A 20,052-nucleotide genomic window follows, 5' to 3' on the forward strand; every position below is an offset into this window, starting at 1 on the left:
TCTTTAGCCAAGGACACAATATTTTTTTGGTCAATACTAGTAATCAAAACAATGAATGTAACTTACTTAAGATATATATTACAAAAAAGTAAATAATTTCGCATAACTGAGAAAGCATTAGCGAGAGAAAAAAATTGTTTAATTTGTCAGCTCGATCCTAGGCAGGCATGTATCCTCGGAGAAAGGGTGGGGGGGGGGGTTCGGGATCCCTCTTCACATAATTATGTTAAAACAAACGCACGTGATAGAATAAATGACCATGCCCCCTACCGAATTAGGAATTTGATGTTTGTCAGAAATGCTGGAACTGAATACTAGTAAAATATTGCCTTGTTCTACCGGTCTTAAGAAGAAAAAGAATCACAACAGTCCCAATATAAAAGTAAAACGTGATTTTATAACCTTAGGATTTCTGATTACAAGCTAAAAAGATGTCCTAAATTTAGGACAAAGTTATTGCGGTTCCTAAATTTAGGAGAGCTTCAAGACTAAGACATATCGTAATACGTACTTTTGAGACGCACTGTAGTCCTAAGATAGCGGCTTCGTAAACATACCTGCAGTATTCTTTAAGAAAACACACAGAAACGGTTTGACAGTTTTTAATTGATGGTCAATTACATGTATGGTTTTAAAAATTTACGACTTTCTTTTGGGAAATATCATTTGAAACAGATTATGATTATCTCTAAATAAAATACTTCCAGTTAAAAAACAAAAAAGTCGGAGCATTTTGCGATGGTTACGTTAGGAGGGTCGTCTCTGGAAAATAAAACGCACTTAACAGTCGAAAAACTGTAGTGGTACACGTAAAATTCTAATGTTTATGAAATTACTATTTTAGAGTCTCAACCCCCCCCCCTAATTTTCAATTAAAAAAATATACACTTTCATCATTTATTAAAAAGATAAGATTCTGTATTTATATAAAGTAGCTGGAAAATCCATTCACTTTCAGTACTTTCAGAACTTTGATTGTCAATTTGGCCTGCCATTGGAATGGGGGTGGATCCAATAATCTGGAATTAAGGGTCTTGCTCATGCGGCATATTTTTAGACCTTTTAACTTATACCTCTAAGTCAACGGTAAACTTCAGGGATGATAAGTATTATTATCATTTTTCTGTGTGCTTGTGATGATCATTAATTTTAATACTTATGACCAAAGGTACATAACTCGTAGATGGCGTAATTATCATGTGGGTCTGACTTGCGGAAGTAAACAAAAACTGACGTCAGGTCATGCGCAATAGTATAGTTCCGTAATAACTTTTCATAGACAGAAGTACACTGAAAGCAAAATACTAGAATTATGCCACTTTTTACCCCAACAACGCCTTTTGACGGAGATGTCGGTAAGAATTACTTATGTTTTATATCGAATTGAATAACCCTCTAATGGATATAAGTACGATTTAAGATAGAATGGCTATTATGAAAGGGTTTGACAACAGAGTCACAAGAAATGACAAATCACAAAGACAGGTGGCCTATCATCTGTCTGACTGTCATGTTACTCAATAATCAAGATGATGATAATCTGTTCAGTAACGGATTTTTTTTTTTTTGGATTCCGCTTAACGGTATACGGTGTTCTATCTCAAATGGAAAGAAAGGTTTTTAAAAATCGATAATCAGTTTTGAAAATAGTGTAAGTCATATTTTTATAATTTCTAGAAGAATCAAAATATAATTCATTTATATATTATTATGAAAAGTGGCCAACAGAGCAGTGCTGTCACAGTACTTATTGGTATATGAGATGGGGTACTTTAATGAGTATATTATCTACTTTGTAAAATTGTAGTACCATTAAATAAGAGGTTTGTTGTAAGTCTACTATCCACAAAGTCTGACAGGTAGTGATGTTCCAGTCATCGATTGAATTGGAAAATCATATCATAGACAGAATATTATAGACGAGCACTATCAAAACCCCAAATTGGCACGTGGTCTGAAAATGGCTGACATGTCAGACAAGCTATATCCTTACCTGTGAATTAAAGCACATTCTCGGGCTCGGACATATTTTGTTTTCATGAAGATTAAAATATGACCGCATACTAAAGAAATTATTTTGAGTACAACATTTTAATGGCAAGAAATACTAAGTAGATTAAAATACAAAAAGGCCAATTAACAAGTAAATTAATTGTATCTTTACATTTATTTAGCATAGTGCACTAAACTATGAAATATAAAAACTTTTGAGTATAATCCATTATTAGATAGTTACAAGAAACCGATTATCGACTATGAAAATCTCACCGATTCCCAATCCTACTGACAGTTTGATAAAAAGCTAGTTGATATTTTCTGCCAACTTGATAATGTCCAGATTTTGATTTATTCTTGCCCCCTCCCCCCCCCCCTCCCCCCCCCCCCCCCCACCATAATATTTTGATTATTTTGAACACTACCAAAAATGAAAATGGTTATGATATTTGATTTTGATTTACGTCTAATGGAATCACAATACATCCAAATTCAAATTGAAACATATATATCTTTTATCAATATTTTTATTAAAATGAATTGAAGCACTAATATATCACTGCATTATGTTACTACTAGTGCAAGATAGTGTAATGGAAATAAATAAAGGTAATGCATACAAACCCAATGCAGTATAAATGGCCTTACTTAGGTTTGCTTCAAATCATTTAATATTTATTTCCAGAAAAGGCAACCAGTGAGATGAACACAGAAGAAAACTGGGCTGTCATAATGGACATTGTAGACAAGGTCAACACGACAAATGGGTAGGGGGAAGTCTGCAGTAAAAACCATGCAGACCTTTAATCTTGTTTTACTTGACCTCTGTATATTTGCAAATGAATATACTTTCTGAATATGAGAATTGAGAATTTCAGAAAGCTGATGTATTTGAATTTTAAATCTGATTTTAAACATTGTGTAGCATACATGTATTTAAATGTGTTTTCCTTAATATTAAATAAGATGGTGAAAATTTTCATTAAAATCATATTGATTATTTTAGGCTATAACCCCATGATATGTTGATAACCAAATAAATATAAAGATAGCTAATGTATCTTTAGTTCATGTAACCTCATTTAAGAGCTGTACTCAATTTTGTTGTAGATCAAAAGACTGCTTGCGTTCAATCGCTAAAAGGCTGAACCACCGGGTACCATTTGTGGCCATGCAGGCATTAACGGTAAGCTTTGATTAGGCTGGGACTATGAAGTGAGTCAAGATTAATAATGATTGTTTTATACATGAAAAATGTTCGTTATTTTTAATGAAGTGATATGCTTTGCCAGTATTAGTTGTATTGAATGTGAAGTTATGGAAATAATATTGAAAATGTACGGGCAGTTCTACTGGTATTGCCCAGTCATTTCTTTACATTCTTTCTAGAATATAAACTATATCAGCAGTGATGTGTTATCCGTTTTCTCTGTAACAGATAAATTAAAATTTTTAATGAAATAAAAAGCTAGATCTCGGTGTTGCAACTGTAGCTACTAATGATTTTTTTTGCTATCATTTTCCTTTCTGACTTTTAACAAGAAAATGTTGCCGATATTTTTGACTGCTGTACATGGATGATTCTTTGTTATACCTTGTAATTCTTGCTACTGTACTTGATGTTTGATGTTAATTAAGATGTATTATTTTTTTTTTTTAGCTTTTAGATGCATGTGTCAACAATTGTGGCAGGCCATTTCACTTAGAAGTTTCATCAAGAGACTTCATCTCTGAATGTCGAACACTGATAAATCAGAAAGTAGGTTGAACTCAACTCAAAAGTGTTTTATGAAAGAGAGAGAGGGGCATACTGTAGATTCCTAATTAATTGCAAGGAATTAATAATATCTTTGTACAATTGTGAGAAGCACATATCACAGACTTTAAAATCTTGCGTTTATTTTTCAGACAACGGTAAACTAAATGAACTATGATAAAAAATATGGCATTTGCGATTTTACGTTCTCACAGCTTGATGCAATATTGCAGAAGAGCAGAATTAATTTCTTGTTTGAAATAAGGAATCTACAGTGCACAACATCTCTAATATAGAAATTTTCAGTGGAGTTTATTGATATATTAAAAAAAATACCTATTTTTTTTTTGTACAATTAACAGGCACATCCAAAAGTGGCTCAGAAGTTGAAATCGATGATCAAAAAGTGGGCTGAATCTAAAGAGTTTAAAGATGAACCAACACTAAGGTCTAAATCTTATGAGATATAAAGACAACTTTAAAAACCCTGTCAATTTAATAATCAAAGATGGGTGTAATTTCAAAAATAGATTATGATGCAAAATTATTGATTGGTTTGCATAAATGTATCTTGCTGCATTAAAAATGATATTTTAAATTCATTTTTTTGCAGTTTGATACCGTCATTTTATAGCAGCTTAAAATCAGAAGGAATCGACTTCAATGACCCTGATGCTCCGGTGAGTCTGCCTTAAAACTGACTTTATGCTAAAAAATGAATTTCTTTTTTAAAACAAGGTGCTTCTTTTAGAATAGAAATACATTTACCATACTGTCAATACTGGTACTTCATATTAAGTGTGAAACTGGTTTGATAAATGTATTTGTATAATGATAAACTTATATGCACATTATCAGCAATTTGTACACAGATTGTATGAAGTAAGTCAGGTTTAGAATGAAATTGTACACATTTTGAGAATATCATAAATACGTGACTGACTTGTTGCATGCATTTTCTAGACTAAAAAGACTGTACAGTTGAGCTCTAATCCTGATGTTGCCAATAGCCAGCAGGAGGAAGATGATTTAGCCAAAGGTAATTCAATGTGTATAACTGCCAAAGGTAATTCAATGTGTATAACTGCCAAAGGTAAATCAGTATGTATAATTGCCAATGGTAATTCAATACGTTCAACTGCCAAAGGTAAATCAATTCGGGTAAATCAATGTGTACAATTGCCAAAGGTAAATCAATATGTACAAGTGAAGGACATTCAACGTGAACTTTGTTTTCCCTCGAACTGAAATGTCATACTTTCATTGCTTTTAATATAGCACAAGATTGCCTTTATGTACGCTCAGTGAGAATTAATATTATAGTATTTGAAAGGTGAGATTAAGTTAAATTGGACAAGATGTTAGGCAATTTGTACATGAGTTTGCGTAGATCATCTCATCCTGTGAATAAATGTGTCACTTGATAGTCCTCGGGAAAACAAAACAATAGGTTTGTTACTGACCCAACTACAGAAATATATTGGGTTGATCAATCTAATAGACCTTGCTATCTATGAGATTGATCAACCTGATATATTTCTGTAGTCAGTCAGTAACAAACCTATTCATAAGTAATAACTCGGAACAGATATTTCTTAACTTTGTTGTTTTGGGGGTTTTTTTCATTAGTTGCTGACAAAAGGTTTTTTATCTATTCATTCATGTATAATTAATTTGTTTGTAATTTTTATAATTTTTTTTCTTTCTCTGACTTTTGAACAGCCATTGCCCTCTCTTTGAAAGATTCCGAGAAATCAAGTGTCAAAACCACTAGTTTGTATCCAACAGGAATCAACTCCTCAGCCATTTATGCCACCAGCAGTAAACCCAAGGAGGTTAGAAAGGTAAAACGGCATACATCATTTTAAGAAACCCCAAGACCCGCTATTAAAACTGCATACATACTGGGATTAGAAATTATAGCCTGTCCAATTGCCCGAGATGGTATATTTGAATTGTCTAGAATGTGGACAAAATTTCAGCTGATGGCTCTGTGGTTATGCTAATATAAGGATACTAGAGGGTCTTGTCTCCTGGAGTTTAGTAGTTTCAGCATCCCTTTATATATATTCACTTGATTATCTTCAGATCTCTTTATATATTCACTTGGTTATTATCATACATGTTTTTACATTTATTATGCTGTGTATTAGGGAAAACTATTTGGTTTATAGGGGCACAGTTATTTTCTAAATAATAATCAGGACTGGCAAATTTTGAGCAGAGCTGGCAACTGTTGAGAATAGCTGGCCCTCTAGACTAACTGATATTTCAACCCTATGAAATCAAGCAAAATGTTGTGGAGTTGTTGGTAGGAAATGTGTTGATGAGATAAATATTTGTGTATTATATATTAAGTGAACTGTTGCAGGTTCGAGCCCTATATGACTTTGAAGCAGCAGAGGACAATGAGTTGACTTTTAAATCAGGAGAATTCATCAGTGTCACTGACGACAGGTAACCTCTCCTGAATGGACACTAATACAGCTTTCTTCCTTTTAAAATCTCTAGTTGTTTGTATTCTTAACTTTGCCATGAGAATTAATTATCAGGGTTATAATTTATTTTTAAATATGAATTCTTTGCAAACAAAACATAAATATTATTCACTAACACCCTTTTGATCGAACTTGAGAAGACTTTATTTCAAAGTACTGTTTGTGAAATTGCTCTATTTAAGGTTGTATGGGACACATCCATATAGTGCATACTATTTATCAAAAAAGCCAATAAAATCAAGTGTGACTTTATAAATAGTTTCCTTCCCAAAATTGTCACCTAATAGCGTAGTGAAGTGGGTTAGAGGGTTCATTACCAATCTGTAAGTCATGAGTTCGATTACTGAGATTTTAAAATTTTTACCTTTCCAACAATTTTCAAAACATATTTTTTTTGTTAAATAATTGTAAAATTTGAAAATTCTAAACCGAGGAAAGTATTTTTGTGGATTCTATTACATGTACTTGCAAGATGGTATTGTTTCATAATTGAAAAATGTTTTTATAGTGACGCCAACTGGTGGAAAGGCTTCAACCATAGAGGAGAGGGATTGTTTCCCGCCAATTTTGTCACCTCTGACTTGACAGTGGAGCCGGAGGAATGTAAGTCTCCAAGTTTTTGATTTAGTTTGGAAAAAAAGTTCAAGTCTGAATTTGAAGCAACGATTCTAATCATGCGTACATAGTGTAGTTCTGAAACTTTTCAGTTTTATTGTTTTGATTTATGTGTTTATTTTAGCTAAAGCAGAAAAGGCTGTGAAATTCAAAGAGGAAGTCCAGGTTCTAGATTTTGAGTCTGATGATGTCACAATTGATGAGGTAATTTTCTCATTATAGTCTGATTACCAATAGGTTCAGCAGCTCTCCTGTATTGTTAAAAAAATGGTTTTAAGTCTTTTTAAAAAAAATATAAATATGGCTGATGTTTGGTTGAGTGATTCTATGTTATTGGTCTGCTAGCTGTCCTTCGAAATTTTAAAGATGTAATTGTTTTGATGATATTTGGTTAATAAACTGTAGATTTCTTATTAAACAAATTGAATTGATTTCCACATAAAATCGAGACGAGCATCCCTTGTGGATTTGAAAAATCTTGCCTTTATTTTTTCAAACAGTTTTGAACTATATGAAATAGTAAAAGAAAATTTTATATTTTCTCGATTTGATGCCAAACAGCGGAATTAAGTTCCTGAGTAAAATAAGGAATTTACTGTATACAATTTTGTATTGTATCAGTCAAAGTTGATATATAAAGATACAAAACACACACACATCAAGACTCCGTTTGTATGTTTCAGGGTAAGATTGATGAAGCATTACAGCTGATACAGAATGCTGACCCTACAGGTGAAACACAAACCGACTCCACAGAAATGCTGAGGCTTGAGAACCAGTGTTCTAGAATGGGCCCACTGATCGACACGGAGTTGGAGAAAATAGACAAGTCAGTTTGTTATGTTGTAAAACTGCACGTTTATTATTACTGTGGAATAATCAGAATTTTGTGGTGGATTTTATTTTGTGGATTTTGTGGGTATCTGTTGCCTTTGAATCAACAACTCCAATAAATTATGAAACATGTTCTCTTTATACACATAGGATAATCCATAATTAAAGTCTTATCAGAATCTACCCTATATATAATTGACATTTAAACAAAATTGAAAATTGGGCCACATGAATTAAAAGATTCCACAGTATTTAATTTAACATGTGAGAACTTGTTAGGCTCTCAGGGTTTGACATTTAGTTTTTGAATCACTAGACCAGTCGGGCTACCTCAGCAATTTTTCACTAGCCCTGACCCTTTTACCACTAGCCCTGACCAATTTTGACAAAAATAAACTATAAGTAATGACAAACATAAAATTTTAAATACCTGTTTATCTTTACCAATAATGAATCATTCAAACACTATTTAAGATTTAATTTTATTCAAACTGTACTAATAATGATACAAGTATTCAATGGTTGGGACCAACAAAACTTTAGGGAGACTTCCCTTACTTCTCCTTAACAGAGAAACATGGAGAAGTTTGAGAAATCGGGGAAACTTTCATAACTTGACAATGGCATAGCAATAATGATGATATTCACAGATTTAAACTTTAATAATTTAAATTAGATTTGAAACAAGTCATTATGATTAAAAAATAAAACAAATTCTAAAAATTGAAAAAAAAATCATCAAGTTTATTTAATTTAAATTATTTGATGTATTCATACATTTTATAGATAAAATGTGTTGTAATTGTGTTAACTAAAATGACAAATAAAATCAGCCTCTGTTTTTAGTGTATTCTGGTGGCATTAGCCCAACCCAACCATTATGTTGAGGATTATATTTTTTAAAAAGATATTATAACTGTAAACAAAGGGTTTATGATTATTATAGCATAAATTTGGCAGTGTTATTAGGTAATTACAAGTTACCTATACAGAATCAACACTAGCCTTAAAGTAATAAACATCGTCTTGTACAGCGTGTGGTTGCATCACCCTTATTTATAACCCCTAAAGATAAGACAGACTAGATTAATTAATCACAAGAGGCATAAACTGAGTTTGTGAAGACGTCTTTAGAATTAAATAATTATCATTTTATTGCCCTTGGGGTTAATTTACACGATTATATGAACTTCGTGTACAGGGCGGCTTGGACTTTTAGTCCGGAGGAAATTCCGGCGAAGTTGCTGATCAAAAAGGGAGCATTTCCCCCACTTCATCCTCTAGGTTAGTCCTTGGGTTGTACTTAAATTACAGTTTGTAGAATTTATGCCTGTTAGGAAAAAGTGTTTTTACTTCTATTGATATTAATATTACAGAAAAAGTATGTACACACTTTTTTTTCACATGACCAGTTGGGCTAGTACACAGACATTTAACCTGACCGGACCTATCGTTTACTAGACAATGTCGGTTGGACGTGCCTTAGTGTCAAACCCTGGCTCTCTGTAGATTCTACATGTAAAGTGATGTAACCTTTTGTTTTCCTTGTACAGAAAACATGCCAGCTTGTGTGAATTAAATTCTAAAGTGGTAGAGGCGATGCAGATGTATCACAATTTGATGAAGGAGACACCGGCTCCATACGGCTATAAAGGCCAGCAGCCTCCGCCTTCAGTCAGTTACAGCTTTCCCAGTCAGGTACAGCCCACCATCCAGCTCAATCATGAACGATTTGAAAAAAAAACATGAACTGCCAATTACATCAAAAGTCACAGCTCCATTCATTTACATGCACTTTATTTGTCTTAATTATTTGTCCTTTATTTTGATTTCATCATAGACAAATTTTACATTGAAATTGTCAAGATGTTTAGAAAGAATGTACACAGAATGTTTATTTAATTTAAATTTCCCTTTGTTCTAGGGTGCGTACAATGGTCAGCCCCAATTCCAGTCTGGTCCCAGTCAGCTGCCGCCAGCTTCTCGACCTCAGGGTCCAATGCCTGGGGGACCCATGCCATTACCCCAGGGGGCCATGCCTCAGAATTCTGGCATGGTGCCTCAGATGCCCCCAAATCAGATGTCCATCAACCCACAGAGTTATATGCCTCAAGGACCTAGTAGTCAGTCTTACAGGTAAACAATCAGCTTCTAGTCATGTCAACTCTTAAATACTGTAATATTCCTTATATTACGCGAGTACTTATTTCTGCTATCCCTCTGTTTTGCATCAAATCGTGAGAATATAAAAATACAAACGCGGAACTCTTCTCCTTATTTCTTGTAGTTGTCAATTCTCAGAAAATAATGGCAAAATTTTAAAATCCATGAAACATGCTTCTCGCAATTTTACGCGGATATTATTTTCTTGCGTGTAATTAGGAATCTACAGCAGTGAGTCTTTTGTATACTGTAAACAAACTTTTATTCACATGGGAGAAATTTTCGCAAGGTTAGCAAGTTCCTTGTCCTCATTCGGTTCTTGCTGCAAACTAGTCCTTAAATATCTTTTGTAAAATATTTACCAGATAATTTACATCTCACTTGCGCAAATGCTGCAAATCAGTCTATGTACTGTGAATCGCGAAATAAAGTCGTCGTAAATAAAAATTGATTTACAGTAGTCATAGATGATCATAATTGTAGATCTTTTATTGTAATGCCTTTTTTCAAGAGGTTGTATTCATTGGTAAGAATGTAAGATTGATACATTTGTACATTTATATTCTCTTGAAAGTCTTTTGAAATCGGTTTTGCAATTTTGTGATTATGAGCAAACAAAACTTTACAGTGAATTTAAATATGTTCACTCATTTTTTTGTTTTTGAATTCCATATATATCTTTTTATTTCAGCAGTTCAGCAGATTCAAGCATGAATGGCTACAATCCATCAGTTCAATCCCAGAGTGCAATGCCCCCAGCCCACAATCCATCATTGCCACAACACGTTACCTCCCCAGCTAGTGGGGCTCCCCAACAGAACTTTCAATACACAATGTCACAAATGGACGGCAGACAATTTTACCCACCTCAACCTCAACAACAGCCCCTCTTATGAAATCAGTGATATGATTTAATTGTTATTTTATTTTTTGTTGTTAACAAGTATAACTATATGTACATGCATTGCTGTAAATTCAACATTTACTGACAGTGTTTACAAGTATAACTAAATGTACATGCATTGCTGTAAATTCAACATTTATTGACAGTGTTTACAGAAAATAAGGATCGTGCATTGTCTTTTTTTTCTCATTTTGTTCAGACTTGCACATTTATGATACTGTATACAGGGTTATTTTCGCCCGTGTTATTTTCGCCTTTCAACACTTGCAAACGGATTCGCCCAGTCTTGAATTCGCCCAGTTACAGTTGTCTTCACAGATATATTATTTGAAACATTGAATTAGCCCAGTCTTAAATTCGCCCTCTGACAACAAGGGTAAAAGGGGCGAAAATAAATAATGGGGGCGAATATTTCCCTGTATACAGTATACATGTATAGAGTTGGGGAAACAACTACGTCTAAACGCATGGACTTGTTCATTGATATCAGTTATATGTATTAATCTTTTTTAATGGTTTAAAGCTGTTTGGAAGTTTTACAAAAAATTATAGAAAAATTGACTTTCAAAGATATGATATTTCAGGATTTTTTTCATAACAGAGAATCTCTCTAGAATAAAAGTGGTTTGAAAACACTTATTAGCAGTTAATATTCCTTTAATGTTATTGCTCTCATCTGGAGCAATTAGAGCTTGAATTTGCATTTCAAATGAATAATGAATGATTATCAATGTAAATGTTACCAAGTGTGCACACTATGTGAAAGCTGATAGTGTATTTTAAAGTGCATAAATCTTGACACTGTTTGGTTAGATGGTACAGGATAAAGGTTTCTTTGTAAGATTACTGTATAAGATAAAGATTTCTTTGTAAGCTTACTGTATAAGATAAAGATAAAGATTTCTTTGTAAGCTTACTGTATAAGACTTCATACACTTGTACATATAACCATAGAATGTTGTTTACATCAGAAATACTGTCAAATGTTCCATTGTGTGTGCCAGTGTTAAGTAAATACAAAGACATTGGTTCTACCTAAGAATTTAGGAAATAATGCTACGCTGAGGCCATGTTCAAAATGGTCGATCCCTTCAAAATCATATTCTCCTGCTTTATTTGTGCATTTCTCCATCTATTATTACCACTCATCAAAAAGAAATTAAAAGTTTCATGACTATGTAAAGTATACAGGGTTATTTTCGCCCCCGTGTTATTTTCGCCCTTCTACACTTTTAAATGGCCTTGTCCCATCTTACATTCACCCATATTCACTTGTGTTAAAAGAGTTGTAATATGAGACATGGAATTCGCTCAGTCTTAAATTCGCCTGCTGACAAAGAGGGTGAAAGGGGTGAAAATAAAACGGGGGCAACTATTTTCCTGTATGTAGTAAGTCCTTCATCTTATGTGACATATCTCAGAATACTTGGTGTGCTGTGGCGGTGTGAGAGGTGAATGTGGCAGTGTGCAACAACAGTCAGCTGTGATATAGATGGGTGTCTGTAGTGTGTAGGAAATACTGGCGGTGTTATACGATGTCTGATTGTTACAGAAATACAGTGAATACATGTACATAATACTGTATATGTTTATTACGGCTGTGTATTTATATGATTGCATGTTTGTCAAGTTTGGTACATCTTTTCATAGAAGAACAGTTTTTACTCTGATAATTGTTTAGTCTACAAATCAAACATTGGCAAGACACAGAGCTTGATCTGGAACAAAGTTTTATCACAACACTAGCGCATTGAATGATAATTGTAGATCATTCGTATGTTTGAAAATGAAATTTTAACGTATTTGGTTAATTTATCTGCACATAAAGTAATGTTAACAGTCTAGTGATGTTTTCTTCTGTGCAGCTTGTCATCAACAAGCAATTAAGGTGTTTATTCAAAATGGAGTCTAAATCTCTGTTTTCATATGTATATGTAGCTTTTCTGTGTCCACATTGTCATTGTACCAATATAAAGATATCTAATATTTTCATTGCTATTTGATGTAGTTTTGAGTCACTGTGAAGAAAGAGTTATTATCTGTAATCTGGAATACAGTTATGAAATATAAATCAACAAGACAGAACAACATCAGTTTTGACTTGTATATATTCATTTGTGATTAGACTTTGAACTGATACAGACAACACAAAAAAAGAAGATACTTTTGTTGATAATCTTTGTTACAAAGAATTTGCATTGATCATGTCTTTTAAATACAAATTGTTGGTAATATCACTTTTGTCAACTGAAACAGTCGCCCTAAGGAGGGAAAGTCCATAGCTTTGTAAAAATGGGAATTTGTTGTCACCAATCACATTGCAGCAAGGGAGGGGGGGGGGGGCTGGGTTGGACCCTGGGCCCTCCATTTTTTAAAAATCCAATTGTTTCTTGTGTTTATCTACAGAGAAATTAACACCCAGGTCACTTTTGGGCTGACTTTTCCAAGTTTCAGATGATTTAAAAAACTAAGTTCTTCGAAACTATGACAAATGATTGTTATTCTTTTTAAATTTATCTAGTTATAAAGACTACTAAAACAGTTTGGATGGTCAAATATTCTCTTGCCAAAGCAATGAAATTATTAAGTACATAGATAAATTAATAAAAATTTCAGTATTTATTGTTAAGACGTCGGGCTATGCTAGACTTGCAGATTTTTCCTATGCTCCCCCATATAAATGCACGAAATAATTAAATTGGGCAGGATAAGAAACCAACTGTGTCCTTTTGGTTATTGATGATTCATCGCAGAAACATTACTTGGTTTGTTTTAATCCTGTTCAAAATAATATTTAGTTACAGGCAGAATTATCATAATAGCATATTTTCACCACCACCACCCCCTCCCTATGGATATAGTAGTTACTAGAGTACAGTATTAATTTTAAAAATTGATTACTTTTAAATTATTATTTTTCAAGAATTTGACTGGCCACATTTTTAAAGCGAAAACTTCGCCTTTTGTCATACATTGTAAATTTCTTCTTTACTTGGTGGATTTGCAATAACTATGTCACATTGTTACTAATTTTGTATTTACATCAACCAAGAAACTTTATACATGTATTTTACAAATTGGTATTAATTTCAACTGACTAAGTGAGTATGGTTTGAGCATGTTACATTTTATACAAAACTGTGCAACTTTCGGAGATTCCCGGCTAAAAAAAAGGGGGACACACGTCCCCCCTCCCCAGTCCCCTTTTGATCCGCCTATGAAATATTAAATTATAAAATACTGGGTAACCACTACCACACACCCTTTTAACCATACACAACAGCAGTACGTAGTCAAGCGAATCTATTCAATTTTACACCAGGGTAGACTGGTCCTGTGATATCGCGCATATCAGACAGGCATTGCCAGTCTACGGCCAGGGTTTCCGACGATGACTATATAGGTACATTACAACATCCATATATTTATGCATTGCATTCTGATTGGCTCATATATTTAGAGGAGTTAAAAATAGAAATGGCCGCATGTAGACTGTGTATAAAACGTACGAATCATTTCCCGATATTTCATCATACCCACCCTGGATAGCAGATAACACTTCTAAGTATCGTTAGTACTGAGCGATTCGTATAGATTATGACTTTAACAATTATGACAATGAACGACCAGCAAAATTCTCGTCATCACCACCGCCACCGGCAGGGCCACCCGCCTCGCCAGGGACACCCCCCTCCCCGGCGTTTTTTCTCCGGCCAGGCGCCTCACCAACGGGTCTCTGAGAACTCCTGTGTCAAACAAGAGGAAATTGACTGTGAAATTAGCATCGGCGGGGACAAACGATATTGGGAAAACTCAAGTGAAATCTCCCCCTTGCAATCTCTACATTGGGAATAATTTCTGTGTCCGAATTTACGACTTTTTCGATTTACAAAATTCGATTCAGAATAACAAGAGAGGGGGTTTGGTCCACATTGATTTCGACCCAGCCGTACACTTCAAGGCCATGACGCTTTCCGAGGGAGCTGAGAAAATCTGGAGTGTGCCAAACGCTGGGGGGAACTCTGTGATTTCGGAAGTCCTTTCTTTTGAAACATTTCACAGATGTTTCCACGCTGAACTTTTGAGGGTAAGGAGAGTGCCCATTGAGGCTGTATGTAAATACATGTATATTTTTAAGGTGTTAATATTAGAAAGAAAATATTTTATTGTTACTTATTTGTCTTGTTTTTTTGTTTTGTTTTAACTTAGTGATCATGCGCTATCAGTAGTAAAAGCAAATACACAAATAATTAATGTTGTAAATATAAATTTATAAATTGTTACTATGAATATATTCTTGATTACAATTATTGTTTTCAATATGTATATATATGTCCCCCGAGGGTTCTTGTTTGGTAGATATAAACACATGTATAAAACAAACGCATACTAAGCCTTCAATTTTCTATATTTATTTGCGTTAATTCAGATAGGCTATAACATTCATGTTTATCAATTTCCAGACTGAGATGGAGGTCTCCTACTTTCCGGAGGGAGGCTCTATCACGGATTACGTGTGTGATATTTTCGGCACCAAAGTGGGCGTGTCCGTTACCCGCGCCATGAAGTACCGGGGCGAGTACACGGAGGAGGACGCCACAAATCTTCTTACCAAAAAACTGAAAGGTATACATACATTTTACATAAACAGACTTAGGTGTACTTCATGAATTGTACAAAACTTAATTATGATTTTGTCATTGGTGGTACCGGTTTTACTTTGGAAAGGGGTGGGGGCGTAAGGGTAGGTTGGGATTTAATTTTTGTTACTGCCACGATAAATAAATAACATATCATATCTGATTACTGTGAACATGATATGCACTTAATTCATACTAAACGAGAATTTTTTTTGGAAACCTTTAAGGGGTAAACCAAGCCAATAGAAACACCCTGGAAAGATGGAACAAACAGATCCTCCACGTGTGGGTCCAGAACAAGGAGGCAGCTAATCTGGTCACCAGGGCGTGGCAAGACCTACCCCAAGACCTTGTCACTAATACCATGGTGGTCGTCTCCAGGACACGCCGGTCAGACTTCATCTTCTACAACCCCTGAGAAGACGGCGGTCAGACTTCATCTTCTACAACTCCTGAGAAGACGCCGGTCAAACTTCATCTTCTACAACTCCTGAGAAGACGCCGGTCAGACTTCATCTTCTACAACTCCTGAGAAGATGCACAGGCTCTTTATTAAGTCGGTACAGAGAAATTTAAGCTTGCACCTCTGGCCCATCCGAGTCAATGGACATGCAATGAACGGTGTGCAAACATCTTTTCGACGTCTTAAATTCTAATCGCAATTAAAGAAATAGAATGAGGGAAATGCATGTGGATGCTACTAGGAAACAAGATCCGGTTGAAAGGAACTGATGCTAAGCATAGAGGAGATACTAGGAAATTCCAGCAAAACATTTATTATTTATTAATGCTATATAGTATTACGTTATTTGTACGTTTAAATTGGACTATTATTGTAATAATTTCAATAATTTGGCAATTAAAATTTTGATAAAATTCTTTTTTCTAATGACGTCAAGAATATAATTATTCTAATTTGAAATCGCGGAATATTGACCCGAGTTCAAACAATTAAAAGTATTTTTATATCTAACGCAATTCAATATTTCGCTGCAATGAAATATTACCTACGAACCTAATTATTTCAGTATATTAAGTTGAATAACAAGTAAGAAAAGTTTTTTTGTGTAGTTAATTAACCAAAGTTAAAATCCATACAAAGCCTGGACCCCCCCCCCCCCCCCCACTTCACCCCCCCCCCCCCTACTAAGTTAATTCACCGACACCAGAGAGTTTTTTCTCCAAACGACAATTCCGCATCGGTGATCGTTTGTTCTGCACTTGAGTGTCTTGATTTTGTAAAGGAGGCTGTTGGTTTCGTTTTAAGCTGGTCTGTTTCGTATTTAAGTATGTTTTTTTTTTTAAATTAGTTGTTCGTTTTGCATTAATGTCTTTTTCACCCTTTCCGCCGAAGTCGGGAAAGGAAAAAATGAAAATATAGATTTTTGGTGCAATGAAACCCCAACATTTTAAAGGCTTAAGTATATTCCACTTGTCAATATTTTCTGAATCAAGGATTGATAAAACTTGTCGCAATGTTAGCATTAACAAGCGTTACCCATGTTACCAAACTTTACCCTCCGATAGGAACTAAGCCAAAAACGATATTGTATGAATCAAGTTTCATCTAGATATATCTGTCATATGAGTAAGGATTAACAAGCGTTACCGCTTTTTCTCTGCGTAAACGATATACCTGAAATAATCCCATCCTATTGTCATATTGTAAATTTTAAATTTACTGGGTGGCAGTAAATACAAAATTTACAACGTTGTCATATTGTAAATTTTGTATTTACTGCCACCCAGTAAATTCAAAATTTACAACATGACACTATACTTCTTTAGATAGTTGTATCGCCTTTTTTTTGGTGATATTCAAACTAAGTAAAGCAATGATGTAAAGAAAAGCAATAAAATATATGAAATTTTGTTAACAAGCGTTACAGTACTATAACTTTTTATTTTTGATATGAATATTACTAAACAGGAATTTTCATATGGCTACCATGACATAACATTTTCATTGGAAAAAACATATTTCAATTTTAATCCTGTACGTATGTGCGGATCTAGATGGAAGGGGATGGGTCTGGATTCCATCTGAAAAATTATATTTACATAATATTTCTATCGAAAATAGGCCTGGAACCCTCCCCCCTTCGACAGCAAACATAGATATCACTCGAACACTCCCTCTAAAAAATTCTGGATCCGCTCATGTTCGTTTTACATGTAATGAAGACAAATTCAGTAAAACTTGAAATTGAAAACGTCATATAAATTCGTCTATAATACTTGCATTCCTAAATGATAATATCTATATGGATATTCTTAAAGCAGTAACCTAAACTTTACCTGATTTAAATAACATGAAATTCTTATTTTACTCTATGGTACTTTTTACAGCGGAAAAACAATCGTCGATATCGGACACAAAAAATCAAGGGCAGGTTAAAAATACATGAGAAGGGAAAAGAAAAGTATTTTTTCATTCTTTACAATTTTTTGTAAATTACCATTATTTGACAAACCAATATTATTAGCAATATTGAATTACTTATTGAAGATATACTTACCTTGTGTAAAAAGGAATGAAGTTTGAAGTTTCATTTAACATCCGTTACTCTAACTTTTCATTTTGTGCCAATCTTAAATTTATATAAATATATAAAATTGAACAATAGTCTTTCATAGATATTTCAGGCACGTAAGTACTTCATAAACAAACATATGTTTCTCACATTAAAGTAATTATCACATTAAAAGACTTTGAAATGGGGTTTATGTTGATAATCAAATTTGCTTCAATTTCCATGCGTGCTGCCCATTCAACTTTTTGCAGTTTTATGAAAATTGTCCTCGCTTTTCAAGGTTTTAGTAATCGACTTCATTATAATTTGAAACATTATATAGAATTAGTGATTTTTTTTACTATTTATTTATTTATTGCTGGAATAAAACACTGCTTTGATAAGATTAACATCCGTTACTGTGATTTCACCCCCTCCCCCATGCAAATAATCCGAGCCGAGCTAGATTTGTAAATACAACATTTATGTGGGAATAATTTTCAGTAAACGTATCATAGTTGATGTTCTTTTTGAAAACCAAATTATTTAAAAAACAATCTGGCAAACTTGATTTCTTAACAGCGTAACCAGTATAATGGAGTAGCAATTCTGAGAATGACTGTGATAGCTTTTTGGTAACTATACATAGTTGTTTTTGTGTATGGGAGAATGAACCAGGGACATAACTCTAGTGTTTTGTTAAGTTAAGAATCTTTAATGTATTCCATGCAGAATATTTGTTGAAATTCAGTAGCTTAAGATGACAGAAAACAATGTCACCAGCATATATATCGAACAACCAATGAAAAGAGAGCGAGTTCAAAATAACAGGGTCAGGAGATTGGTTCAGATAAATCGATATCAAATATCTTGAAAAAAGGACTGATGATATCATCCTACTTTATACCAACTTTAATTTGGAAAAATATAATATGATATTCATATAAATTCATATAAAGTCGGACACAAGATTTTCTTGATGCTTGCATGAGTTTAATAATATCATAAAACTTTGTTCCAACTCCTGTTTTAAGAAGCTTAATTTTGAGTCCCGTTTGGATCACAGGTTCGAATGCTTTTCCAAAGTGAAACATGTATATAAAATCGACCGTCTTTGGTTTTACAGTGTTTACAGTACAGTCAATTACATGTATAATCTTGAGAATAAACATATTATAGGATCTTCATGCATTGTGGATGAAACCTATTTGGCATTCACTAATAATATATAAGATTTAATAGAGTGTCAAGAATTTAATTAAACATTTTGCCAATAGCATTCGTCATTATTATACCTCTGTAGTAATTTGTTTCGCAGATGTCATTACGCTTGTGAGTCGGAGCACTATAGCATAAGGACCATGGTTTGAGATGATGGCCAATAAAAAGAATTTTGTGAAGGCAAGGTAACAGAGAAGTTTGACCAGTCTTCGTCATGTGGAAATATAATCTAAACCAGCATTTCCTGCTTTTTTTTTTTTGAAATAGCATTTGACATTTCTGATAGGGATAGGTGTTGATCTTTACAAAAGCATGTATAGCATTAATACAGTCACCAAACAGAGCATTAAAACCGCAAATAAAGGATCATCGCATAATTATTGAGGCTTCGTATTGCATGTCTGATACGTTAAAAATGTATTGATTTTTACATAAAATGAATTATTGATACTAAGAAATGACCAGCAGAGGTATTGATAGCCAAGCAACTAGAGATAGTTCCGACAATATATTGAAGGACCAGTCCCTCATCAGCTATCAGCTCAGCAACTTTGGAGCTATCTGCGCGGTCCTACAGGTGGCCAATCCCATAACACACTGAAACGAAATGTGGAGGATAGGAACATTGATCTACCTTTGGGTAGTAGCGGTTCAGGGTTCTCACAGCTATCTTTCATTTTCAGGTATGCGAAGACTTTTCGAGGATTTGGCAGATGATCCGAGGCACGCAGACGTTCGTCCAGCAGAGAATCAGTTGCAACCGACCACAGTCTCAATTATTTGCGTTGTTCAAGACTTCGAAATTTACGATACTGAGAATAGATTAGAAGTCAATATGCTTTTTCTTTTCTATTGGTATGACGAAACACTTTATTGGAATATATCCGAGTATTCTAATTATCAAATATTCATG

General features: G+C 33.9%; 2 protein-coding genes across 4 annotated transcripts; both read left to right on the forward strand.

The window, feature by feature from the left end:
* Positions 1 to 1,203: 1,203 nt before the first annotated feature.
* On the forward strand, positions 1,204 to 12,853 carry LOC105326340 (signal transducing adapter molecule 2). Of its 3 annotated transcripts, XM_066084021.1 has the most exons (17): positions 1,204 to 1,355; positions 2,681 to 2,762; positions 3,106 to 3,181; positions 3,656 to 3,754; positions 4,114 to 4,199; positions 4,365 to 4,431; positions 4,715 to 4,790; positions 5,474 to 5,595; positions 6,123 to 6,208; positions 6,758 to 6,852; positions 6,989 to 7,068; positions 7,548 to 7,693; positions 9,252 to 9,396; positions 9,623 to 9,834; positions 10,553 to 10,862; positions 10,921 to 11,594; positions 11,665 to 12,853. In XM_066084021.1, the coding sequence occupies exons 1-15, from the start codon at positions 1,313 to 1,315 to the stop codon at positions 10,755 to 10,757; spliced, it is 1,620 nt and encodes a 539-aa protein (XP_065940093.1). In that variant the 5' UTR covers positions 1,204 to 1,312; the 3' UTR covers positions 10,758 to 10,862; positions 10,921 to 11,594; positions 11,665 to 12,853. The 3 variants fall into 3 exon arrangements, with proteins under 3 accessions (XP_065940093.1, XP_065940092.1, XP_065940094.1); XM_066084020.1 differs by having other exon boundaries at positions 10,553 to 11,594; XM_066084022.1 differs by having other exon boundaries at positions 10,556 to 11,594.
* Positions 12,854 to 14,276: 1,423 nt separating this feature from the next.
* On the forward strand, positions 14,277 to 16,277 carry LOC105326341 (AAC-rich mRNA clone AAC4 protein). Its single transcript, XM_011426321.4, has 3 exons — positions 14,277 to 14,852; positions 15,229 to 15,391; positions 15,633 to 16,277. Exons 1-3 carry the CDS (start codon positions 14,730 to 14,732, stop codon positions 15,821 to 15,823), a joined length of 477 nt encoding a protein of 158 aa, XP_011424623.4. The 5' UTR covers positions 14,277 to 14,729; the 3' UTR covers positions 15,824 to 16,277.
* The last annotated feature ends 3,775 nt before the right edge of the window (positions 16,278 to 20,052 follow it).

Source organism: Magallana gigas, chromosome 5 (genome assembly GCF_963853765.1).
Source record: "Magallana gigas chromosome 5, xbMagGiga1.1, whole genome shotgun sequence".
Taxonomy (NCBI): domain Eukaryota; kingdom Metazoa; phylum Mollusca; class Bivalvia; order Ostreida; family Ostreidae; genus Magallana; species Magallana gigas.